Source organism: Anthonomus grandis, chromosome 12 (genome assembly GCF_022605725.1).
Source record: "Anthonomus grandis grandis chromosome 12, icAntGran1.3, whole genome shotgun sequence".
Lineage (NCBI taxonomy): Eukaryota > Metazoa > Arthropoda > Insecta > Coleoptera > Curculionidae > Anthonomus > Anthonomus grandis.
This window is the reverse complement of record NC_065557.1, coordinates 316,222-343,608: the sequence shown is the minus strand read 5'-3', so window position 1 is coordinate 343,608 and position 27,387 is coordinate 316,222. Positions and strand designations below refer to the sequence as shown.

Genomic DNA, 27,387 nt, shown 5'->3' with positions numbered 1-27,387 from the left:
AGAGCAGTTTATATCTGTTGGAAAATTGTGTGTCTCTGAGCATACTTTAACTAGTTTCATTGTAGACTTTCATATGCTGTTCTAGAACAATCAGGCTTCTATGGTCTCCGTACTGAGCTACAAGAAAAACTGTGCGAATGCATTTGTGAATATTAACTGTGCCAAGTATGTATGTTGTAGAGAAATAGAGCATGAATGGTTATGTGTTCTACATCAGTATGATTGTAGGTAAAGGAAAAACCTTTTACTTAAACTACTGTCATCTCAAAGGATCACAGGATGGTCAAAGTACTGTATTATCCAAGTTGATATGTTTTTTTTATTGGTTTTTACCACAAAAAATGGTGTAAGAAGGTGAATGTGGCGGAATAAAAAAAAAAAGAGGGAAAAAATTACAATAATTTATTTTACCGAAACCAAAAAAAAATATTTTACAACGAAATTTGAGCAAAACCGAAAAATAGTTTGGACGTACACCATCTAAACTAAAAAACTCGATAATATTTACATAGAAAAATGCCACTTTTTTTTTAATTTTATACTTTTTAAAACCCCCTATGATTAAGGACTGACCTATACACATACAATTACGTCTAGTTTGGCTGAATAAAGGTTATAGCAACATCTAATTTCGAAAGACTTACGATTAGTATGAACACATTAGATTTTAAAAAGGTGATGATGGTAAGACAATTTTATTTAAAGGTAATTTTTTATGTACAAAAGACGAAAAATTAGTCTAGGCACTTGGGTGAAATTATTATAACCGAAACAGATGGAAATTCTAACCTAAAAAGTGGTCTCAAAATGCCCTCCCCTTCCAGTAACTATGAGGTACACTGTCATTCATGTTTGCTTCGTCCAAGCAATTGGGCGCTTTCAAAAAAAAATTAACTACACCTGAGAATTGTTTTAATTTGTTTTTTTTCGAGCAGTGTAATTCAAATTATACTGCATAAAAAAAAAATTCCTTGTCCAATTTTTCAAGCATTTGCAATAGCTTAAACAAATAATTCTTCCAGGCAGTTGAGGTCCGTTTTTGTTGTTTCAGATTTTGTAGTAGAATGCAGTTATCTTGGCAAAAAGGCCGTTGCGACTTTATACACTGCTTAACCAATTTTTTTTTCAACTTTAATAAAAAGCAATTTTTTGAAAATATAGCAACCTAATATATTTTTTTTCGAGCAGTGTAGTTCAAAGTTCATTTTGTCCAGGCAGTTGAAATATTTTTCAGGTAATTTAAAGAAAAAATCGACCCGGATAGTTGAGTTCTGTTGTCTCAGATCATGCCTTGTCAAAAATTATACTGCTCAAAAAAAATCACTTCTAGAAATGTCGTGTCTTAAAATACAAACAATTTTATACACTGCTCGAACAAAATTCTCGGGTCTCAATTGCCTGTACAAGAAAATTATTTATTAAAAAATTATCGTTTTTTTTTTAAAATTTGAATGAATAACATGAACTTGAATTACACTGCTCAAAAAAAATATCTAAGAAAAAAAAGTTTTATACACTGCTTGACAAAAAAAAAAATTATTCCAGGAAGTTGAGCTCTGTTTCTGTGATCTTGCCAAATATTACACTGCTTAACAAAAAAATTAATACATTTCCAATAAGTATTTTTTTTCTTAAATATTGTGTCATTTATACACTGCTCAACAAAAAATAATTATACAATTCTTCGGTATTTGAAATTATCATGTCATAAATATATTTTTTTTAAATGTTCTCAACTGCCAGGTAGAAATTAATATCAGTTACACTGCTTAAAAAGAATGCTGTAAGTTCTCGGGCATTATTACACTCTCTCTATACACACTTATACATTTTCATTATACACTGCTTGAGAAAAAAAATATTGAAATTCTTAAGCAGTTGATGCAACGATCTGCACTGCCTGGAACAAATTAGTAATAATTATACTGCTCAAACGAGTACAAAATTTATTTTACACAATTTTTATTTTGAAAACAATATTAACTTGTTTTCAAAACAAAAATGAATTAATACACTGCTAGACGAAAAAAAAAATCTACTCAACCTTTAAGTTTTTTTGTGATAAGAACTTCTTAAACTCTTAAAAAACATGAACTAGAATTACACTGCTCGACAAAAAAAACTATCAATTTTTTTTTAGATAGTTGACGTTATTGACGCCTGGAATATATTAATTACACTGCTCAAAAAAAAATCACTTCTAGAAACGTCGTGTCTTAAAATACAAACAATTTTATACACTGTTTAACAAAAAAAATAATTAAATTTTTAGATAATTAAAGTTATTACTCTAAACGGTAATTTTTTTTTGTAAAAGTGCCTGGAAGCAATTGATTTTATATACACTGCCTGAAAAAAAAATTTCGATTTTTCAAGCAGTTGTATATTTCTTCAAAAAATCAATTTGTTAAAATACAGGTCTGTCACATGTTTAATTGAATTACACTGCTCAAAAAAAAAATAATAAAAAAAAGTTCTATACACTGCTTGAGAAAAAACAAAAAATTATTCCAGGCAGTTGAGCTCTGTTTCAGTTTTCTCAGATCTTGCCAAATATTACACTACTTAACAAAAAACTAATGTTTTTTAAAGACTTTGTGAATGGAAAAACATTTTCTATACACTGCTTAACAAAAAATTAATACAATTTTTTCTTAAATATTGTGTCATTTATACACTGCTCAACAAAAAATAATCATAAAATCTTCGGTATTTGAAAAAATTTTCTTTTGTAAATGTTCTCAACTGCCTGGAAGAAATTAACATCAGTTACACTGCTTAAAAAAAATGCTTTAAGTTTTCGGGCATTATTACACTCTCTCAATATTTTTTTTCTCAAGCAGTGTATAATGAAAATGTATAAGTGTGTATAGAGAGAGTGTAATAATGCCCGAGAACTTAAAGCATTTTTTTTTAAGCAGCGTAACTGATATTAATTTCTTCCAGGCAGTTCAGAACATTTACAAAAAAAAGTATTTATGACATGATAATTTCAAAGACCGAAGAATTTTATAATTATTTTTTGTTGAGCAGTGTATAAATGACACAATATTTAAGAAAAAATACACACTTATACATTTTCATTATACACTGCTTGAGAAAAAAAATATTGAAATTCTTAAGCAGTTGATGCAACGATCTGCACTGCCTGGAACAAATTAGTAATAATTATACTGCTCAAACGAGCACAAAATTATTAACTTGTTTTCAAAATAAAAATTAATTAATACACTGCTTGACGAAAAAAAATCCACTCAACCTTTAGGCTTTTTGTTATAAGAACTTCTTAAACTCCTGAAAAACATGAACTAGAATTACACTGCTCGACAAAAAAACTGTCAATTTTTTTTTAGATAGTTGATGTCCTGGAATATATTAATTACACTGCTCAAAAAAAAATCACTTCTAGAAACGTCGTGTCTTAAAATACAAACAATTTTATACACTGTTCAACAAAAAAAAGTTAAAAATTATTACTGTAAACGGTAATTTTTTTTTGTAAAAGTGCCTGGAAGCAATTAATTTTATATACACTGCCCGAAATAAAAAAATTTCGATTTTTCAAGCAGTTGCATATTTCTTCAAAAAGTCAATTTGTTAAAACACAGGTCTAATTGAATTACACTGCTCGAACAAAATTCTCGGGTCTCAACTGCCTGGACAAGAGAATTAATTATCAAAATATCATCGTTTTTTTTTTTTTAAATTGAATGAAAAACATGAACTCAAATTACACTGCTCAAAAAAAAAATATCTCAGAAAAAAAGTTCTATACACTGCTTGACAAAAAATAAAAAAATATTCCAGGCAGTTGAGCTCTGTTTTCTCAGATCTTGCCAAATATTACACTACTTAACAAAAAACTATTTTTTTTTTTAAAACTTTGTGAATGGAAAAACATGTTCTATACACTGCTTAACAAAAAATTAATACAATTTTTTTTTAAATCTTGTGTTATTTATACACTGCTCAACAAAAAAAATAATACAATTCTTCGGCCTTTGAAATTAACATGTTATAAATATTTTTTTTTGCAAATGTTCTCAACTGCCTGGAAGAAATTAATATCAGTTAATTTGCTTAAAAAAAATGCTTTAAGTTCTCGGGCATTATTACACTCTCTCTATACACACTTATACATTTTCATTATACACTGCTGCTTGAGAAAAAAAAATATTGAAATTCTTAGGCAGTTGATAAAACGATCTAAACTGCCTGGAACAAATGAACTCGAATTATACTGCTCGAAAAAAAAAACTTTTAAAAAAATACCATGCTTTACACTGCTTGACAAAAAAATCATATTAAATTCTCAAACAGTGAACATGTAATTTCTCTTTCCATATTTTGTCATTTATACACTGCTCAACAAAATTATAAAATATTTAGGTATTTGAAATTAACATCAGTTATACTTAAAGTTCTCGGGCATTATACACTCTCTATACACACTTATACATTTTCATTACACTGCTTGAGAGAGTACACTGCTTGATTAGTAAAAATTAATTAATACACTTCTTGACGAAAAAAAAATTTACTCAACCTTTAGGCTTTTTGTGATAAGAACTTCTTAAAAGCCTAAAAAACATAAATAAGAATTACACTGCTCAGAAAAAAAAACTATCAATTTTTTTTTTAGATAGTTGACGTTATTGACGTCTGGAATATATATTAATTACACTGCTTAAAGAAAATATCTTTAATTTATCTAGCAGTTGAGTTTGTTATAAAAAAAATCGAAAACTGCTTTAACAGCACTTTTAGTTTGTTTCGAAAAAGTATAATTAATTAATCAAAATACACTGCTCGACAAAAGAAGTTTACTTTTCAGGCAGTTGAAGGGATTTTTGTTACAAGAACTTATATTACACTGCTCAAATAAAACATTTGTGAAAAAGTACACTGCTTGACCAAAATCAAAAAAAAAATTAAGACAGTTGAGGTTATTGTTTTGAACAACATAAATTTTTATGAAAAGTGTCCGACTACTTGGGAGAAACAGATTTTAAGTGTAATTAAAAAAATATAATAAACTCAAAAAAAGAAATAAGAAAAAAAAGTTCTATACACTGCTTGACAAAAAAAAAACTATCAATTTTTTTTTTTAGATAGCTGACGTTATTGACGTCCGGAATATATTAATTACACTGTTCTAAAAAAAATCACTTCTAGAAACGTCGTGTCTTAAAATACAATTTTATACACTATTCGACAAAAAAAAATAATTAAATTTTTAGATAGTTAAAAGTTATTACTCTAAACGGTAATTTTTTTTTGTAAAAGTTCCGGGAAGCAATTAATTTTATATACACTGCTCGAAATAAAAATTTTCAATTTTTCAAGCAGTTGCATATTTCTTCAAAAAGGCAATTTGTTAAAACACAGATCTGTCACATGTCTAATTGAATTACACTGCTCGAACAAAATTCTTGGGCCTCAATTGCCTGGACAAGAGAATTAATTATCAAAAAATCATCGTTTTTTAAAGAAAATTTGCTGGAAAAACATGAACTTGAATTACACTGCTCAAAAATAAATAAGAAAAAAAAGTTCTATACACTGCTTGACAAAAAACAAAAAATTATTCCAGGCAGTTGAGCTCTGTTTCTGTTTTCTCAGATCTTACCAAATATTACACTACTTAACAAAAAACTTATTTTTCCAAAAAAACTTTGTGGATGGAAAAACATGTTCTATACACTGCTTAACAAAAAATTAATACATTTCCAATGAGTATTTTTTCTTAAATATTGTGTCATTTATACACTGCTCAACAAAAAATAATTATAAAATTCTTCGGTATTTGAAGTTATCATGAATATTTTCTTTTGTAAATGATGTTCTCAACTGCCTGGAAAAAATTAACATCAATTATACTGCTTAAACGAGCACAAAATTATTAACTTGTTTTAAAAATAAAAATTAATTAATACACTCCTTGACGAAAAAAAATCTACTCAACCTTTAGGCCTTTTGTAATAAGAACTTCTTAAACTCCTGAAAAACATGAACTAGAATTACACTGCTCGACAAAAAAAATTGTCAATTTTTTTTTAAACAGTTGACGTTATTGACGTCTAAAATATATTAATTACACTGCTCAAAAAAAAATCTCTGATTTATCGAGCGGTTGAGTTTGTTATAAAAAAAAAACTCAACTGTTTTAACAGCACTTTTAGTTTGTTTCGAAAAAGTATAATTAATTAATCAAAATACACTGCTCGACAAAAGAAAAGTTTACTTTTCAGGCAGTTGAAGGGATTTTTGTTACAAGAACTTATATTACACTGCTCAAATAAAATATTTGTGAAAAAATACACTGCTTGACCAAAATCAAAAAAAAATTTAGACAGTTGAGGTTATTGTTTTGAACAACATGAATTTTTATGAAAAGTGCTCAACTGTCTGGGAGAAACAGATTTTAATTACACTGCTTGAAAAAAAAATTCGCATTTTATATCAATTTATATCTCACTTCACATTTTTAGTTTGTTTTCAAAAAATAAAATTAATTAATTAAAATGTGTCTAAAAAAAATTTTCTATACACTGCTTGCTTCTTTGCTGCTTGAAAATAAGAACTTTATTGTCTGGAAGAAAATTATGTCAAGTTACACTGCTCGAAAAAAAAATCTCAGGTACCTACACATCTATCCAAAAAGATGCACTTTGTAAAAAAACAAACGACAGTACAAACAAGTGGCGGGGGAGGGGGAAAAATGAGGAATCAAACGAATTGCACCTTCCTACAACTAAAAGAGTAAAAAAATAATAAGCACAGTTAAATAAGAAAAACAAAGCACTTTTACTGGATTTTAAAATAACCCTACTTACACCGCGTTTATAAATAAATAATTATTAATAATAATAAAAATAATAAATATAAGATTTTTTTACTACAACCAACAACAACATCATCATCGGCTTAGTACAATAACAGATATATCACATAATCATATTTTACGTCACCCTATTTACAGAGAGAAATTAATTAAACTGTACACGTACGAGGATCGAGTTCCCAAGAAAAACGTTTCTATAATTTGCGTAATTTTTACAAAACATTCCTTAAAAAGTATTTTATTATTATTTATAAGTTGTGTGTAATATTTAAGATATACAGGGTGCCCCACATTTTCGAAATGCCTCAGAAAAATTCAGTTTAAATGGCAAAGAACCCATCAAAGAACATTCCGTCAGGTTAAAGTCCAGATTATTTGGACATTTTTCACTGAACACAAAACAGTATGTTAACAGACAAATTAACTCTAAATTTGATACAATTTGTTTCATTAAAATCGGGTTTAAATGACAAAAAGTCGGCCTAAGGAGTTTCAGGGTCCGCTACTCGGTTTAACCCTAAACAACCTTTAGGTTTACAATAATGGACCTCAAAACAATTAATTTTAAATTAGATAGAATTTATTTCATTAAAAAAACCAAGTATATAGTTTCGTAAAAAAATCCCCTTTTTTATTATCCTGGGACACCCTCTATAGATATATAATGGCCCTAAAGGTATCACTTACAATAAGAATTTAACTGACATAAAATTTACAATAAATTGTCACTTTTTACCCACCCTACAAAAAAAAAAAAGAAACAGTGGAAAACGCTTAAAACAGGGCGCGGCTCAGCTAAGAAGCGCTAAAACAGCAGCTGAGCGCTGGGGCGCTACGTAGAATCATGAGGTCGCCTTGTTGCCGTTATTGAGGGCTATTCGGGTCGCGTTGACCGCCGTACGTTCAGCTACTTCGACAGCCATTTGTTGCATACCGGAATCGACGAATCCTTGGACGACGGTTTTCATTAACTAGAAATTTGTTTTGTTATTTAAGTGCAACGTTCTAACAAAAATCAATATAGAAGGTTGCCTAATAATATCGGATGCTAAAACGAACATAAAGTGTGGGTATATCAGGTGCGGTGTTTAAATTAGAGATTGCTTGATTTTCACAAAATGTCCAGATAATTAAAGGCTGCGGTGTTGCCAAGGAAGCATACTTGTTCACTGTTAAAACAACAATTTATGAATGAAACCATCAGTGGTTAATGGTCTTTTGACCTTTGAGCAATAAAACTAATAAGGCAAGTCCTATTTCACTTTTTTCAATATAAACTAAAAAGAGATATCTCTACTAAAAAAAAATAATGCAAAACTAATACCAAGCGATTCTCAAACGTGGCTCATACGTTTACTATTCTGGTTTAACCGAGTCACTTTAACATTGCTTATCAAAGTAGCGATGTTTCGATATCTTGATACGGAAGAAGTCAAGAAGAAACAATCGAGAGGCCTTTTAAGAATCGCCCGTTTGTAAAACCTTAAGGTGCGGACCTACTTAGCCGCGAATAATTAAAAAAAAAAAAAAAAAAACACAATAAATTTCCAAGGAGTAATTTTTTTCTTAAATATTTTGTCATCTATACACTGCTTAACAAGAGAGTTTAATTTTTAGACAGTTGACGTTGTTGCTCTAAATTTTAATCACTTTTGAAAATTTCTGAAGCGCCTGGAATTAATTAACTTTATATACACTGCCCAAAAAAAATCTTCAAATCAGTTATATTGTTAAAAATTACCCTAAATAACAATAAAAATCAGTAAATTCTCAAGCCAGTTAGGGAGTTTTTTTTTGTGATAATAGACTGCTCAACAAAAAAAAAATTATTAGGTATTTGAAGCTATTATGCCAAACATTATATTTTTTGTAAAAAAGTACTCAGCTGAATCTGAACTGACTGGAAAAAGTTAATTTTAATTACACTGCTCAAAAAAAATCGCAATTACTTAGCAACAATAAAAAAAATTTTAGTTTCTTTTCAAAAAGTAAAATTAATAAATTAAGATACACTGCTTGACAAAAAGAAAAATTCGCACTTACATCTGGGGCAGTCAAAGCACTTTTTTGTAAGAAGAAATTTATACTGCTCAAAAAAAAAGTTTTATACACTGCTTACAAAAAAAATTTTCTTTCTTTCTTAAAAATGTTGATATTTATACACTGCTTAACAAAAAAAAATAGAATTCTTAAACATTTGAAGTTATCATTGAAAATAGTAATTTTTTGTAAAAAGCACTCAAGTGCCTGTAAGAAATGAAATTCAAATACACTGCCTTGAAAAAATTCTTCAATTTCCGAGGCAGTTGCATCTATTTTCCTTAAATTAATTTAAAATGTTCAGAATTCACCTATTTCTTAGGAGAACTTGTTGGAGATTAGTAAAGCTTTTAAAAGCCCAGATCTGTCCTGTGTTAATGAAAGGTTTGATTTTGATGGCCACCTAGTTTTTAATAACCTCAAGTAGTTCTAGACTCTTAAACGATGGTTAGATTTCTAAAATGTAAAAAATGATTTGATTGTTTAGTTGAGTTCTTTGTACATAGATAGTGCCACTTTATTGCAAGCTTTGTTTCAGGTGTTTTGTGTATGTTATGGTAAGTTTTTGTTGAATTCTCCTTTTTTCGGGTTACATAATTTTAATTATTGTTTAGGTCTGATGATGCTCTAGTCGAGCGAAACATGTAACCTTCGTTATTTTATTAAATGTATTTGTGATGCTGTAGATTTCGTGTTTTTTACCTTTTATAAAAGTATTTCTTAGGCGATTAACTAATACGAAACTAATACCAAGCGATTCTCAAACGTGGCTCATCCCTTCAAATAAAAATAATTAAATTTAGCAACATGGCTTTATTCTTCTGGTTTAACCAGGTCACTTTAACATTGTTTGTCAAAGTAGCGATGTTTCGATATCTTGATACGGAAGAAGTCAAGAAACAATCGAGAGGCCTTTTGAGAATCGCCCGTTTGTAAAACCTTAAGGTGCGGACCTACTTAGCTGCGAATAATTAAAAAAAAAAAAAAAAAAACACAAGCGACATGCGAATAATTAATAATGTTATCGTGGTCGTGTACATACGCTGTTTTCTGAGCTTGCGCTTTTTAAAATAGGTTCGCTAGAAGGAGGGTTAGAATTCGGTTAATATTCGTTAGTAAAACGCCTTTTAGAGGGGAACCACCCGTAAATTAATTAACACCCCCAAAGAAATGGAAATGTTTATGACTATGTTTGGAAAATATCCTAATATGATATACAGGGTGTTTCAGAACTATGGGATCAAACTTCTAGGGGTTGTTCAGTGCAACAGTAGAATCCATTTGAGTGTAGGAACCCATGTCCAGAAATGTGTCACTACGCCACTACGACCCTAAGACGCGTTTAAATTTAAAAAAAAAATTAATTACCTAAATAGGATCTGACGCATTTATTTTTACCTTTTGTATATGATACCATCACAACAATTGTTCAAAATGCCTTCCTTCAAACTCAATACACCGATTTAAACGCCGCACATGATTTTGGCGGACTACACTAAAAATTTGATCCTCGTTTTGAACGATTTCAAATGCTGCTGTTATTCGTGCAATTAAGTCTAGCTCTGATTCTACTGGAGTTTCGTAGACTAAAGACTTTACATGTCTTCACAAGAAAACATCGAGCGACGTTAAATCGGGTGACCTAGGAGGCCAAGAAACTGCTCCACCTCTGGCAATCCAACGGTGCCCAAACCGTTGAGCTAAATACTCGCGTACTTGTACAGCAAAGTGAGCCGGCGCTCCACCATGCTGAAACCACATTTGCTGTCTAACGTTCAGTGGAACATTTTCAAGGAGTTCTGGGAGAACTTCCTCCAAGAAACGTAGATAAATAGGTCCTGTTAACCGTTTCGGTAGAAGGTATGGTCCAATTAAATAATCATCAATAATGCCTGCCCATACGTTGACAGACCAACGATTCTGATGTTTTCTTAAAAAAAAAAAGGATTTTCTTCGTCCTAAGCATGGCTATTCCTACTATTAAAAATACCGTCTCTTATGAAAGAGGCTTCATCGGTCCACAAAACATATCGTAAAAATTTTGGTTGTGCAATGATGTGACCCAGAAGCCATCGACAAAATTGAATTGAAGTGGTAAGGATGGTAATAATGGAATAGTTGTTGCTCGTGTAGTACCCGCCAGACAGAAGCGTTACTCGTATTCATATTCTTAGCGACGTCACGTGTATTATTTGATGGTTCATCGGAAACTCGCTAAAGCACCTCTTCTTCAAATTCGACCGTTGTTACGGTTCGAGCAACACCAGTATCATGCATCTTGGTCTTAAACATGCCTGTCTCAGCGAGCCGCCGCACAGTGTTGCGCCTAATGGACAAAAGTCCAAAAATAAAAGTCGGTCGATAATAAAATTAAGTACCGTACTATTTACAAAATAGCTGCAGACACTTATCACAAATATTTTTTTTTTTATAAAATGCGTGTAAACGACGCAACGGAGCTCCGAAACTTTATCATTTAATTTGTTTATTTTGTCGCCATATAAAATACCCACACTTTAAAATAAGTATTTCTCCGGTTCTGTGCGTATAAGTAGAAAATATTATATTGTGTTATAGTGACCAAAGGTGCTTAGTTACATATAGGTATGTACTGATTTATACTCACTTATTTAATATATTAAATACTAAATAAATGAAAAAATAGCAATATTTTAATATTAAGCTATCTTTGAGAAAACTTTTAAAAAAATTTCCGCATATGTCCTCGACAATTTTTTGTATATTAGTACCTCAACTAGTGTACTTTATTACACTATGTTGTTTTCCTGCCCCAAACTGCCCCTTTTTTAGTTCTTAATTTTTTTAGATATGGCTTAAACTATACCAAAAAGAATTTTATTTGAAGAATGGTTGGTAAGCAATCAAAATGATAAGGAAAAAAATATTTTTTTGAAAATCAAATCAATATTAAATCTTGATGAAGATATCTGCAGTGAAACAGAAAGCCATTTAATTGACCAAAGTCATTTGTTTTGTATAAAAATGAAGGATTTATGGCAGAAAAGTCATCGAACCCGCAGCCAGTTAGAAAAAAATCACAGCCAATGGCTAAGTGGATCTATCACTGTTGATATAACTGAAGTTAACCAAGGGCCTTCACTTAGTCATGTAGAAGAAAGAAACTTAGTCGGAAGGCCTCGAAAATCATTCGAAGACTCTTCTTTAAAAACAAAGAAACGGAGAGTAGAGCCTTTGCTAAAAAACTATACCGTTGAAGAATTGCGTTTCGCTACAGAACACTGTATGGATTCTTCTAATGAAAAATTTTCTTCTGAAAAAAAATGTTTGAGTACTAAGCAAGCACTGGCTCTTTTTTATGATATTGATCTGTCAGTTAGAAAATACAACACTTTACGTTCTGTTGTAAATGCGCTACATCCTGATTGTTTCCCGAGTTACCGTGCCTTACTGCAAACAAAAAAAAAAATTTACCTAATAATATTACCGTAACAGAAATATATGCAGAAGTTGGTCTTCAAGAATTGTTACAAAAAACAACAGACAGTATCCTTAATATTTCAAATTTAAATATTTGTCAAGTGTTCAATCTAAAACTTATTTGTAAGTGGGGTTTCGATGGCAGCTCGGGACACAGTCTATATAAGCAAAAATTTGAATCGGCATCTAATACAGATGAATATATGTTTTTAACAGCATTGGTTCCAATAAAATTAGTTGATAGCTGCAATAATGTAATCTGGTCTAACCCAAAAACAAATTCTACGTTTTACTGCAGACCCATCAAGTTCGCTTTTATAAAAGAAAATCCTGAAGTTGTTCGTCAAGAAGAAAATGCCATGGTTATGTCTGTAAACGAGTTGAAAGTTTATACTACTTCAATTGAAAATAAAGATTTAAGTATTTCCTACGAGATGATTTTGACTATGTTTGATGGAAGTATAGCAAATATTTTGTCCGAAACAAACTCATGTTCAAAATGCATCATTTGTGGAGCCACTCCCAAAGAAATGAACTCTGATACGGTTTTAGATAAATCTCCAGTAACCCAAAACTATCGTTTTGGCATATCAACTCTCCATTGCTGGATCAGGTTCTTTGAGTGTTTGTTGCATATTGCATACCGGTTGCCAATTAAAACTTGGCAAGTGAAAGGCGCAGAAAATAAAGCAATTACAGAAAACACAAAAAGGACCATCCAGGAGAATTTTAAGAGCAAAATGGGTCTTATAGTTGATAAGCCAAAGCCAGGATATGGCTCCACAAATGATGGCAATACTGCCAGGCGTTTTTTTCAAAATCCTGTTTTAAGCTCTCAAATAACCAGAATCGATAAAGAACTAATTGAAAAATTTCATTTCATTTTAAGAATTTTGGCGTCTGATTGTAACATCGATATAACCAATTTTCGCATTTTGCTAAATGACACTCGTAGGTTATACTTACATTTATATAGCTGGTACTATATGCCAAGTTCGGTGCACAAAGTTCTTGTGCATGGCTGTGACATAATTGATTTTTTTGAATTGCCTATTGGGCAACTTGCGGAAGATGCTTTAGAAGCAAGGCACAAAGAATTCAGAAAAATCAGATTATGTAACAGCCGAAAAACTTCACGGGTAAATGCCAACACCGATATAATTTCAACTCTTTTACTGACCTCTGACCCAGAATTATCTTCTTATAGGCAATCTACTAAAAAAAATAAAAATATTTTGTATGATAATAAAATAAAAGAGTATATAATTATTGAGAATTCTCAGAACACACTGGTAGAATCTGTTTTTGGCTTAGAGCTATCTAGTTCCTCAAGTAGTGATGATGATCAGTCTGACTAGATTTTTGACTTATTTTTCTGAACTTTTTGTCATTTATGAAAAATAGAGGTAATGTAATATTTAGTACACTAAAGACTTGTTTTTTTTTTCAATATTTTTAAGCAAATACTTTTGTTTAATTTGTAGTGTGTAATATTTAGCATATAATTATTGAAAGCTTGTTTTTTGAGCAAATACTTTTATTTTATTGTTTGTTATGAGACAAATATAAATTAATTCAGTTATTTTATTATTAATTGCTTTTCTAATTTGGGCGAGGAAAGTTGTGAGCAAACTCTTCTTGTTAAATTTTTAACATTATTTTAGTAAAAAACTTCAAAAGAGTTAAAAAAAAATAAAATACAAAGTTTACTTTTTTATTTTAACAGCTTATTTTAATTTTGTCCAATTACCCCTATACCACGCAACACTGTGCGCCGATGAACCGCAATAAACTTTTTGTATCCAGGATGCTGTCGTTCGGGATACAACCGCGATGCTGCTCGTGCATTGCAGTTTGTTGCTCCGTATGCCAAATGCATATCCGCCAATTCTTGATTGGTAAAGTTTTCCATTAGCAATAAATGTTTAAAAATTGTAAGCTATAAAATTTTTAAACATGACATTGAGAATTGACATTGATAAGCGTTGATTTTAAACAATGCAGCAGATCCTATTTAGGTAATTAATGTTTTTTATAAATTTTAAGGCGTCTTAGGGCCGTAGTGGCGTAGTGACACATTTCCGGACATTGGTTCCTATACTCAAATGGATTCTTCTGTTGCACTGAACAAACCCCAGAAGTTTGATCCCATAGTTCTAAAACACCCTGTATAAACACTATAATAAGTTATCTCATTATAATATTTATAAAATCTTTTTAAATATGTCTTCACTTAACAGTCTAAAAATAAAGGTGTAACTCCCGATCATCTTTAAGATGTAAACAAAATTAATTTTTTTTTCTACTAAAATGGTCCCAACTAATAATAATAATTTAAATATTTTCAATAAACACGAAAACTCTATACATGAAAAAAGGATAATCTTATTTATCTCTAAGCAAAGTAACCAAAATTGAAATATTATTACAAAAGATGAATATCTAAATCACTAGAAATAGACGGTGTGAGTTCATGTATCTGAAAACTTGAAAATTTAAAAAAATAAATAAATCCCCAGCTGATGAAACATAGAGAAATGAATAATTTGCTTCCTGAAACTTAATTAGGGTTCACCAAATTTTAATTTTGACTCCATTAACGAATGTAAAGTCCAGTGCAACGATATATTAGAATGATCACCCGTCAAAACACCAGCATTCCACTTGCCAAGCAATGCCATCCACCTTCTATTTACATGCTGGTGTTTTGACGGGTGACCATTCTAATATATCGTTGCACTGGACTTTATCAGAAAATTGATGATTTTTAACAAAATCTTTTTTTACTTAATCAAGATCAATACAGTCATGACTATAACTTTAAGCAACTTAGAAAAGGAGAATGACTTTTTATATTAAGGAAATATAGAAGCTAAGCTCAAGAACCATAAAAGACAAAGTAGTCCAGTGTTGTGAGGACTTAAATTGCATTAAATTGGACCGATCTACTTAATGTAAACTTTTTTTTGGAACATACCTCTAATGGCTTTCTTGAAACAATGCTAATTTTGGAAAATTTTTTAAGTAATTAGCAAGAATACCTTGAATAAAGTAAAATCAGTATTGTTGTCATGAATTCATGATGAGTTACTTATTTTATTGGGTATTAGGCCACTATAGAGCAAAAATCCAATTAAGATTTGGAAAAAAAAACTGAAAAAAAAAAATAAACTGCTCTTTGTAGCATTTTACTGTTTTTATTTTAAAAAATGCAACAATCAAATGGATGGTTCACATCTCTTATCAGCTTATATTTGCAGACTCCTGTATCCATACAAGAAGATTTATGGCACCAATTTTTTGAATATTGTTCGGTTACGGTTTGATCTTGATTTAATTGACATTACTGTGAATATTTTCATAAGTAAATTGTTAGTTTTTAAGCATTTAATGTACTACCTACTATTAGTTTTATCAGTTATCAGAATTTATTGTATTATCTGTCAATATTTTAATAATTGTATTATTATTTAAGGATTTCCTTCCTGTCAGACAATAAAACTTTAAATTGAAACAGTAAATCCTGTGTAAACCCAGTAATTTACGGATGGCTCCTGAGCAATTAAAGATAAAAACGATCGACACTTACGTTCTCCCATATAAAATTGGCCGTTTCATCGATAGCCGAGCCGACCTCGCGCATCTCGCCGCTATATCTACAATAAAAATTGGTTCATTTAAGAAAAAAAATTTTGTATTTGAGAGTTTCTTTTTTATCATACCTGACGTACGCCCATGTGACGAGAGTGATAAACGCCACGGCCATGCCCAAATTGCACAAGTTGGCGAGCGAGTAGAGCCCGAACAGACCGAACAGTCCGGAGGTGATGTAGAACGCGACCGCCAATGCGAAGAACACGGCCGGAGTCCTGGCCGATTTGAAGATGTTTTTGCTCTCGTTGTGCGATTTGAATTGCAGGAATGTTTCTTCGATATCCTGCGAATTGGATACGGAATTTTTGGTTATTTTGAATTTTAAACTGATTAATCTGTCAAAAAAATTATCATAGCAACTAGTACAGTTGTGCTGTCATTAAAAATGGTCGAATTGATGCAACAATTAAAAAGAGGATGAAATTTTGACAATAAGTTATGTGCAAAAACCTAAAATGCTAACAACAATAAGCTTGGAAACAACAATTCGATTATTTTTTAGTAAAAAAGAGCAGGCTCCAACTTAAATTTAGCAATTTATTTCAGTTCTCTAGCATTTATAGTTACTTCACAATTAATTTTCAAAGTTCGAATAAATACACCATGTGTAATTTTTTCCTTGTACCAGCGCGGCCGGGATGTTACGTCACAGGCGCTCAAGTGGACGCGACGACCGACGCTAGCATGTCGACCGCGCACGCTGCTTTGTTAATATTATTATGCATGTTTTTGCTGTTGTTTGTGTTTTTCAAAATGTCTGCTCCACATACCTGCTATAAATATTGTATTGTATTTTAATAAGTTCATATGTACATATGTTCTATGTCGTAAAACGCTTTATAGACAAGGAAAATGGTTGGACCGGTATAAGCCTATATTTACAATGTTAACGAAGTGAGCCGAATTTTTCTCGCATTATGGTGACACGCTTAATTGTTTTTGAGTGTATTTTAAGAGATTCTTTGTTTTTTTTTAAGTAAAATTTTTGGTTAAATCTATACTTTTTGGATATTACATCAAAGTGGGATGTTCAGTGTTTTCAGTTAAATTTCGTAGGAAAAATAATTGCCAGATGAAATTTTTGCAGATTTGGTGGCAAGCAGCTCGTTTCAGGTGTCATTTTCCTTGTCTAAGAAAAATGCTTAGTTTTTGAAAAACAGGGTGTCAATGTAAAGGTTTATTTTTAATTATTTTTGAATAGAATTTATAGTTTTAAAATATTTACGTTTATATAATGGGTAAGTTGTCTGACTGACCACGAACAAATCCCTGGTCCATTGTAATTAGTCAACAAGCAAAATACGTCAATAATAAAAGTTAAAAGTCAAAATGTCAAGAAACAAAACCACCTTGTCAAAATAACGCCTGGGTACTAGCAACACCACCGAAATAAAGAAGGCCGAGGTGCTCTGACGTCACTAAAGTAATACGTCACGCAAAGAAGGCGAAGAAATTCGCTACCGCCTTCCCCCTTCAAATCTTATAATGGAACGACGCATTTCTTGTTCCTTTGCCCGAGCCTCGGTGCCAAATCAACCGCAATATCATTGAAAATATATTTGGCGTAATACTTATTGACCGCGACATCTGTGGTTATTATACCCACATTGTGGCAACAATGCTGACTCTTTTACACTTTACACATTATCCCGTTAGAAGGGTGTTTGTTGTTGACAACTTGTAGTATTTCTACAGGTGAATATAACAGGTGTTTCGGTGCCGGTTTCGGTGTTATTGTGTTATTATATAAATTAAATATTGTATAATCCGACTGCCGTTCGCAATTATGCCTAATAAGTGCTGTGTACCGGGTTGCAAAGGCAATTACGATGCCGAACATACTCGGTACATGTTTCAATTTCCGAAGGATGAAGAACTGTGTAAAAATTGGCTAAGAATGATTCCTAGAGACAATTTTAAACCTACCCAGTATAGTAGGGTTTGTGACGCACATTTTGCCAAGGAAAATATTATTTGGGTGACAACATATTTTGATGAAAAGACAGGCAAGACTTTACAAGTTCCATTGAAATATCCCAAATTTCAACAAGGTACAATCCCTGTAAAGTTCCCTAATTGTACTTTATATATTTCAAAGTCTATACCAGTTATTAGGAAAAGTAGAGATGAAAAGAAAATTGAAATTGAACAACAAAATTTGTCTCTAGCAATTCAAAACAGTATTGATGAATTTTTAGCCTATTAAAAAACTATAACTTTTCAAAATTTCCAAGAATTTTTACCTATTTTTAATGCAATGGTACTGCCTAATGATTGGCTAAAATCTGTTAATACCCAAAATGATATTATATTGTATAAATTAAAATACTCACCCGCACCAATCATAACATACTCTCTTATTATTAACCAACATTTAAAACTAGAAACTTATTTATACGGTCAAAACATAGTATTGCAGATAAATAAATTTAAAACTCCATTCACTATAAGTAATATTAATGATTTATCAGATTTGTTAAATGAAATTAATAAATTGAATTCAGAAAATCAAATAGAAAACAATAATTAAAATTATTCACAGGAAAAAACAAATATTATAAACCAGATTTGCAATATGTTGGAGTCTATTAAATGTGAAGATTTTAATAAAACATTATCTTTTATATCCGAACAATTAAAATTATTAATACTACCTAAAGAAAGATATCGTTACTCGCCTGACACAATAATTTTGTGCTCTATATTAAATACAATAAGTGCACATTCCTACAGGTATTTAAGGGGGTTTGGACATTTAACATTGCCACATCCAGATTCTTTAAAAAACATTTGTAACTTTTAGCAAAGTTTTTAGCAATGACCACATTGGAATATCTTAAAAACAATAATTTTCTAGACAGCTTTCCAAAATGTCATATTCATAGTAGTGAAACTAATGTAAAAATTATTATTAATTCTGTTACCAATACTCTTTTAAAAAATTACTGTGGCAAAAAAATGATCGACTTGGGAAAGGCAGTAAAAGGAAATTAGATACACTTACTTCTTAAATTTGCTTAAATAACACCCCCGCCAATTTATGACATAAATTTTTGAAGTTTAATTTCTTTTTCAAATCTGTTTAAAAAAAAAATACAAAAAAAAAACCAAAAAAAAAAAGATGAAATATGAACATACTAGTTAAGATAGGTAATACCTACAATTAATTAATAATACTAAGTATTATTTTTGATATTAGTATGAGCCCCAAATACTATATACAACTCTCGATACAAATAATTTTTTTAAAATTTCAACCCTCGTTTCAACTCTTATTTTTGCAATTACCCTTATTGGAATGAAGGTTAAAATAATTTATTTTTAATAATTGGTTTGTTTACATTCCTCATGAATTGTTTTTTTTATTTTATCAATGCCAAATATTTTTTTTGTCAAAAAATAAAAACCATCCCTTATTTTCTACCCCTTTTTCAGAACCGATATTACTCAAAAGATATCCTAACTAATAGTTTATAGGAATGCAACATGTGTACCAAATTTCAAATTAATATCTTAACTTCTTCGAAAGTTATCGAGGCAATACACAGGTTATAAGGTTATTCCAAAGACAGATAAAGACACAATTATTTGCCTAAATTAGGTTTTTACAAGTCTTAACACCCATACTCGTTAAAAAACATTCTACTTTAAATATAACGGCCGATATTATCCTAAATACACGTCCTTATGGCTACCGAGATTCATAAACGTGTGCAAAGCATTTGCCTTCTTGTGATGACGTCACAGCGAAGCCCCGCGGCCTTCTTTATTTCGGTGGTGTTGGCACAGCATAAAGAAACCAGCAGTCTCACTCCGCTCGAAAATGTAAGCGAACTAATAGCATCCTTAGCCATGCCGCAGCCATGTTCTCCGGATGCCGAGCTCACTGTTTATCGAACTGTGTTCATAGGTGTATCGCCTAGTTCAGCGCCGTACTTAGTGACTATTTTGATAGCGTTTTTACAAAGCGTAGCGTTTTTGATAAAAACTTTTGTATTAAAAGAGGGGTATGTCAAAAATTATTAATGAAGCAAAATAATTGACTTTGCCAAAGTTTTTAATAGCTGCAAATTTGGCTGTATGGCTTAAATAACATAATTAAGCATCAGTTAAATTTGCAGCAATGTAATATTTTTTTTTTTGGATTTTTAAGGACATTATTTATATTTCTGCCATTTTAAGAGTGTTGCCATATTTAAAAGAGTTGCAAAATTGTATACTTTTACTTTAGTTGGTACTTAATAATATAACAAAAATTCGCAGATGTTAGAATTGTTTTGAATTGTTGCCAACTATTTGTCTTTATTTATTGGCCTAAGAGTGTCTATTTGTTTTGAAATATTACTTTATTTGTATAATTAGTTATCCTTAAACTACTATGTAGTCAGAAAATCTAAAAGCGTTACTATACAGGGTGTTAATTAAGTATGTACCATAAATTATTTAACAGGCGATTGGTTGAGTAATTTTAAGACAAAAAGTTCATATGAACATAGGTCCGCCAGTTCTCTGGCGGTGTTATTTATAACATTAAGGAGCTAATTTACCCCTAACATGATTAAATTTATTAGGTCCAGTGTAATCTCGAACGGGACCTGAAGAAATATTTGTGGCAAAAAAATTGGGGCACCTCAATTTTGTGCCATTTTTAATATCTTATTTGATTTACTCAAATACAAATACAACTTTTTCCTATCTCGCTTATTTTTCGAGAAAAAAAAAGGCCACTTAATTGCATATCCCTGGATCACACAAGGAATTTGGGGAAAAGTTTCATTTGGAATTTATTATTAACTAAGCAAGATACGAAAAAAATTCAAGAGACAGAAAAGTTTTATTTGTATAATCCACAGAACATAATAAAAATTGCGCAAAAGTCAGTGGCATATATTTTAGTTGTTGTTAAATTTTAACACCCTGTATATTGAGAACTAAGAATTTCTAGACATATGCTTATATGAACTTTTTGTTTTAAAATTACTCAAAGAATGGTCTCTTAAATTTATGGTACATAGCTAATTAACTTCCTGCACGTATTCTTCTATATCGTCATTGTTAGATGTAAAAATGCGATGTTTATTTTTGTTTAAATATTTTGTTAATGTATGAACTTTATTTTTATTAAAAAATCAATATTTGTACTATGTAGGTATTTTTATTTTACAAGATAATAACATCTAAAAAAATGTTTAAGTCCGGCTCTAGCCAAGGCAAAAGCCGCGCGGACCGTAGCGAGTGTCAGCGGCATCCCTACTATAAGCAAAAATGCCGCGCCTGCATTAGTACACATGCACCGAACTCGCTTATTCAAGCCAATGTATTTTTATTGAAGTGCGACTGCTGGTTTCTTTATGCTGTGGTGTTGGTACTAGGCTGTGGCTGGCTGGCTAGCGAGCACTCTATAATACACCGTACCGTCGCGTCGGCGTCTATGACGTAGTGCGTAATTGGGACGAAATCTCGGGAGGTATAAAAAACCCCAGACTAGCAGCCTTATAACTTTGCAAATACTTACCCTAACAACTTGAAATAAACGCCATTGTTCTTATAAACTTATGTTGTATTCATTTTTAACAATGGTAAAGAAAAAACTTTAAATTTTGTACAGTTCTTCTATGACTTTAGAAATGCAAATTATTTGGGTGTTAATAGTTATTTGTGTGGAGTTGATTGGGACCATGTTTTGAATGTAATTAATATTGATGATGCGGTTTCAGAGTTCTATCATATATTGAATATGGCTATAGCTTTGTTAGTGCCTCTTAAGAGATTCAGAACCTCGTCTTTTCCCAGTTGGTTTTCAGGGGAGTTAAAGTACTTGATCCAGCAAAAGAAAATTTCACATAAAAAATATCAGTCTAGTCATACTGTTGCAGACTACGAAGTCTTTTCAGATCTTAGAGCTAGGTGCAAAACTCTAACGGAGACTTGTTACCAGAACTTTATTTCAAATTTGGACCAGTTACTTTATACAAACCCCAAAAGTTTTTGGTATAAGTTTAATAACAGGAGAGCAATGAATAGGCTTCCTGATTTGATGACCTATAATGATGGGGAGTTTGCAGGTTGTGAACAAATTGCAGAGGGGTTTGCCAGGTTTTTTTCTACTGTCTATAATGGAGATAATAATGTCTTACCTTCTCGGCAGGCTGGTGTAAACATGACTATTCCAAATCCTAAATTATCTATTGGATTAATTTTTGATAAGATCTTTCGATTACCCCTTAAACTTAGTGCTGGGCCTGATAGTATTTCCAATTATTTTTTGAGAAAATGTGTATGTGCCCTCTCTTATCCCCTCTTTATTTTATTCAGTAGGTCTTTAGACTTGACAGTTTTTCCATCCGAGTGGAAACTCAGTTTTATTACGCCTATATTTAAATGTGGTGCTGCTAATGAAATGATCAATTACAGGAGTGTGTGTGTACAGTCTGCCATCCCAAAACTTCTAGACAGTCTTATTTATGACCAAATTAATTTTTATTGCAAAGAACTTCTGTTAAATGAACAGCATGGCTTCAGTCGTGGCAAGTCTGCTATTACAAACTTGTTGCTGTATTAGGGTGCTCTGTTAAGTGCTTTGGAGAGGGGTGAACAGGTGGATGTAATATATACAGACTTTTCCAAGGCATTTGACAGTGTCAACCATAGCTTATTATTAGAAAAATTGAGACTTTTTGATTTTTCAGATTGTTTGGTGGCCTGGTTTGCAAGTTTTCTTTCTGACAGATTTCAGCAGGTACAAATTGGGGATGCTAGGTCGCATCTTATCAGTGTGACCTCTGGGGTTCCACAGGATGGTCATTGTTCTCCCCTGTTGTTCAATATTTTCATTAATGATATTTTGGTTTGCTTTAAAAATAGTAATTTTTTGTTATTTGCCGATAATTTAAAGTTTTATAGGGTGATCAGTTCAGAACAAGACATGGTTCTCTTGCAAGATGATCTGAATAGATTGTGTGAATGGTGTGTTGGTAATAGTTTGGCTCTGAATGTGGGTAAATGCCGTTACATTAGTTTCTACAAAAGAAACAAACGGGTAACTTCCTCCTATACTATTGATAATGTTAATCTTAGGTACAGTAAAGTAGTAAAGGACCCTGGTATCTTTTTTGATGAACAATTGAATTTTAATACCCATGTAATTACTATTATAACTAAAGCATCTAAGGTCCTTGGTTTTTTTCCTGCGCAATTGTAAGGATCTGTCGGTTGAAACTTGCAAAAGGTTGTACATATCACTTGCTGTCTCTTTGTTGGAGTATGGATCAATAATTTGGTCTCCTCTGTATGGCACTGGAGAGGGTTCAAAATAAATTTCTACGATTCTGCCTTTATAAACTTCGCATTCCAGTTCCTAATGACCATTGTTATGATGAAGCAATGAACTTGCTGAACATGCAGAGTTTACTTAAGAGACGCACTGAGAATGATTTGGTGTTTATTTATAAAGTTTTGAATGGCCTTGTGATTTGTCCCGAACTACTTAATAGGATTTCATTTAATATTCCACACCGTAATCTGAGGGCAAATCGATTGTTTTCTTTGCCTTATCATCGTACCAACTATGCTATGCACTCGCCTGTCGAAAGGACCTTGAGGCTGGTAAACTCTACTGGAATTGAAGTTTTGGGAATTTCCTTATTGCATTTTAGGAGTCTTATTAAGAGTTTGTAGGATTTTGTTTTTTGAATTAATTTTGCTCCATGATTAATGATTTGAAATACATTTGATCATTGTCATTGATAATAATATATTTTGTTTTTTCTTAGCTAATTTTGCATTGTTAATTGTTCTGATTTTGAGAGAATATTGTTACTACTTGTAAAACGGTTTAATTATCCTTGGTATTAAGATTAAGTCTGATAATTATTGTTAATTAGTAATTAGTGGTTAGGTAGTATAGCTTTTATTTCTTTTTCAGAAATATGTATATTTTTTGTAATGGGGTTGATCCCGTAAATATAAATTAAAAAAAATAAATAAAAATAAAATAAATTTTTGGGGAAATATATTTTTTTAAATTTTCAAGCCCATTCCGAGGGTTTTTTTTTTAGGGGATGGTCTTGGGTTGGCGCTACCCCTTTGCACTTACAACTTTAACTCCATGAGATAAATTGTTCAGAAAAATCAGGACTACCTTTCTTCCACAGAGTCGAATTTATCCAAGTTGATTTAGAGGGTTTAAAAAGGGGGTGAAGTTTTGAAAAATTGGTTTTAAATTAATAACGTTCCTGGAAAAAATCCCACGAATTTTGTTCAAATAGCAAAGTTATAGCTCTCAAAAAGGCACGTACATTGATATATATATTGATTATGCAAAAAATTTTTGACAACCCCAAAAAAATCATCAAAAAATCCAAAAAATTTTCATTTTGAAATAACTCGAAAACTATACATCAAAGAAAAAAGTGTAGAAAATAATTTGATAGTGAAAGCGACCCTCAACTCTCTACGTAAACCACCCTTGTTGTGGGGGTAAAATTTTTGAAATTTTGACCTTTTTTAGAGAAACTATCGACTGTACGATGTTGCTTCTATCTAAGCTACACAGGTGTTTTTCCAGGCAGTTGATGTCAACTTCCAAATTCATCTTTAACTGCCTGGAACCAACAAAAAATATCCCTCTCAGGCATTTTACTTTTGTTCCCTTACCTTCTCCAACTGTTCCTTATAAGTAGCACTGAACTCATCTCCGCCCATCTTCTTTTTCTTATCAAACTGCTCGATAGCCTTATCTTTGACCTTCTTATGTTCGGTTTCGATGGCTTCAGTTTTCAAATACGGTTTAGCACCCCCGCATACGTCCTCCATCATTTGAATGTAAACGTCCTTGGCATCAGCAACTGCGGCCAGATTGTTCGCTTCTGCAGTAGCCTAAATATTAATAAACAACATAAATAACGCTACAAAATTCTAAAACAGGGGAAGTCTAATAAATGTTTAACCGTCAAAGCATAATATTCATAAAACACCTGCTATGAATTCCACTAGTTACTAGTACTAGTTAGACAAAGTTCGAATAATGCCTGGCAATTGATATTTGCAACAAGGGAACAAAGGGAGGATAAAAAAAAATGAATATTTAATAGTGACAAGGTGTTTTCATAGAAATCGGAATACCAAATAACCTGGAAAGGTAAATTAATATGTTATTTTAAAGAAGTTATCAGTAAAAGGTTTAATTGCTTAATGTTTTTTTCGCTTAAGAATTTATTGATAAGTAAAAGAAAAACTTCTTCCAGTTTTAGTTAAATTTTGAATGACATTATATAAACATGCACCTGGTTTTTTAAGAATGGGTTCCAAGTTAAGTTTCCATTTGACGAAATTTTATAAGTTCATTGTGATATAACAGAGACTTAGTGAGCATGGTTGTAGTTTGCATTAATAGTTCTGAAGGAATGGAAAAATTCAACTAAGAAAATAGATATTTTACTATAAAAACATAATAAATCACCTCCGAAAACACCTACTATAAACTCTACTGGTTTAAAAGCTTTTTTTGAAGGTTTGCAATGTTAAGGAAAATTTAAGGATTACAGGCTATTATTTAAGGATTAAATAATGTCAAAAAACAGCAACAAACAACTTACCACAAGCATAGATTTCGGCTCGGGTAGCTCATTCCCTTCGTAAATCTGCATGTAAGATTTACAATATTGCACAAAATCCCTGACTTTCACCTTTTCCCCGTTGATCTTCTTCAGCACCAGGTTCTCCGGGGCCAAGATCATCGGCACCAATATCTTCAGATTATCCTTGAACTCCTGATCGATTTCGGCCAAACGGCCGTCGAAAGTCGGATTGGTGGCCACCTTGATGCCCGGATGCGGCATCAGGAAACACGCGATTTCCGAGAAACACGCTCGAATGTGTTTCCTGAGGGATTGCAGCTCGGGATGCTGATGGTCGCTCACTTCCAGACGTTTTTCCAGGATCTGTTGACCGCCGGCGGCACCGTACGGGGCCTCGTAAGGGAACCTCCAGTCGCGCACCAGGAATTGAAGACGTTGGAAGGGGGTTTTACCGGAGTCTGCCAGAGCGAGACGCCCATATTCAGTGAAAAGCTTGAAAGTAAAAGAAATTTAGTTTTTTGACTGTTTATTAAGAGAAAATGACAAATTTGTTTACTACAGGACTTTTACCTGTAAGTGCTGAAGGTCATCCTCCTGAATATTAGTTGATAGATTATAGATTTGCACCGAACTAATCATGGTGCTCAAGGCAAATATTGTGGCACATTCTTTCACTGTACTTTTACTGTCCCAAGTCCCCTGAGTGTCCAGTAAAATGATGGCGACCTAAAAGTACCATTTGGGAATTTGGTAATGCTCTTGTTATATTGTGACTATTCAACCTTTTCTCCAGTGGCGAGTTCAGTTAAAAACACCTCGGACCACATTAGGATTCCAGTGGTGTCCCTTTCTGAACCGCCTCGCCACGAGAAGCCTTCTAATGGGGCCTCTTCTGAGCCCAACCATTCAGAGGTTTTTTGCTTGTTTACATACTGAAAACATCAATCATCCGAATAATGAATAGTGAACTAATTTGCTTTATTATACACTTGCTGAATAATTTATGTAATGCAGTGACAATACAAATTGTTGGTTACCTTTGAGCTCATATATCTCAGGAAAAAATCAAGCAAAAATGATTTTCCATGACGGAAAGCACCCGCTACAGACACCACTACTACATAGCGATCTTTGATGTCATCCCTTAAAAGCACCCTTCTTAGAGCATCCTCGTCCAGTTTGAAGGTGTGGTCATCGTTGGCTACTATTATGGGGACGGCATGGGGTTTAGACATATCCTCTTTGTCAAACACTTCTGTGAAATTTAAAGAGGATCATGCCGATTGAATAATTATTACTAATGGGTTTAGTGATACATGTTAAACTTGTTATAATAATACATCAATTACATGTAACGGTATGTAAATTTAGGTTTTACGTGTTGTGCTTGGGACTGCTACCCACTTAGACCAATTTAAAGGAGTTTTGCCCTAACAGATCTCAAACAATCAGAGTGATTTAATCGAATTTTAAATTTATTAATAAATCAATTGCCGTAATTTAAAAATAGTCAGGCGAACCCGGACGCCTCATCATAATTGTGTTTTTTTTTCGCTGCTACGTTGTGGTCAAGGTTTGACCACAAAAATGTAATTTACCTTCGACGGCGGAGGAGGAGTCGTGGTCCACGTTGGTCATCTTACCGCGTTGTCTCACCTCGCTCATCTTGCACTCAATAATAAACAAAAGCGTTTAAAAATATCAGCAATTAAGTTATAAAAAAAATTAATGGTTTTTCACTTTTGTGTTTTCTGTTACGTTGATGTTCACCGTTTTTTTACCCACACGTTTGATTTGACATTGACAACTCGT

General features: G+C 31.9%; 1 protein-coding gene across 1 annotated transcript; it reads right to left on the bottom strand.

Moving 5' to 3' along the window:
- Positions 1–387: 387 nt before the first annotated feature.
- Positions 388–27,387, bottom strand: LOC126742852 (atlastin). The gene is made up of 9 exons (XM_050449665.1): positions 27,174–27,387; positions 26,613–26,830; positions 26,358–26,507; positions 26,146–26,301; positions 25,594–26,067; positions 24,653–24,874; positions 16,066–16,280; positions 15,933–15,999; positions 388–7,815 (listed from the first exon to the last, which is right to left on the bottom strand). The coding sequence occupies exons 1-9, from the start codon at positions 27,238–27,240 to the stop codon at positions 7,687–7,689; spliced, it is 1,698 nt and encodes a 565-aa protein (XP_050305622.1). The 5' UTR covers positions 27,241–27,387; the 3' UTR covers positions 388–7,686.

Bases quoted from the DNA above. Each gene is read 5' to 3' on its own strand.
- LOC126742852 (XM_050449665.1), bottom strand. From the start codon at position 27,240: ATGAGCGAGGTGAGACAACGCGGTAAGATGACCAACGTGGACCACGAC. The intron at 24,875-25,593 runs GTAAGTTGTTTG...ATTAATATTTAG, and splicing joins AGCCGAAATCTATGCTTGTG to GCTACTGCAGAAGCGAACAA. The intron at 16,000-16,065 runs GTATGATAAAAA...TTTTTATTGTAG, and splicing joins GTCACATGGGCGTACGTCAG to ATATAGCGGCGAGATGCGCG.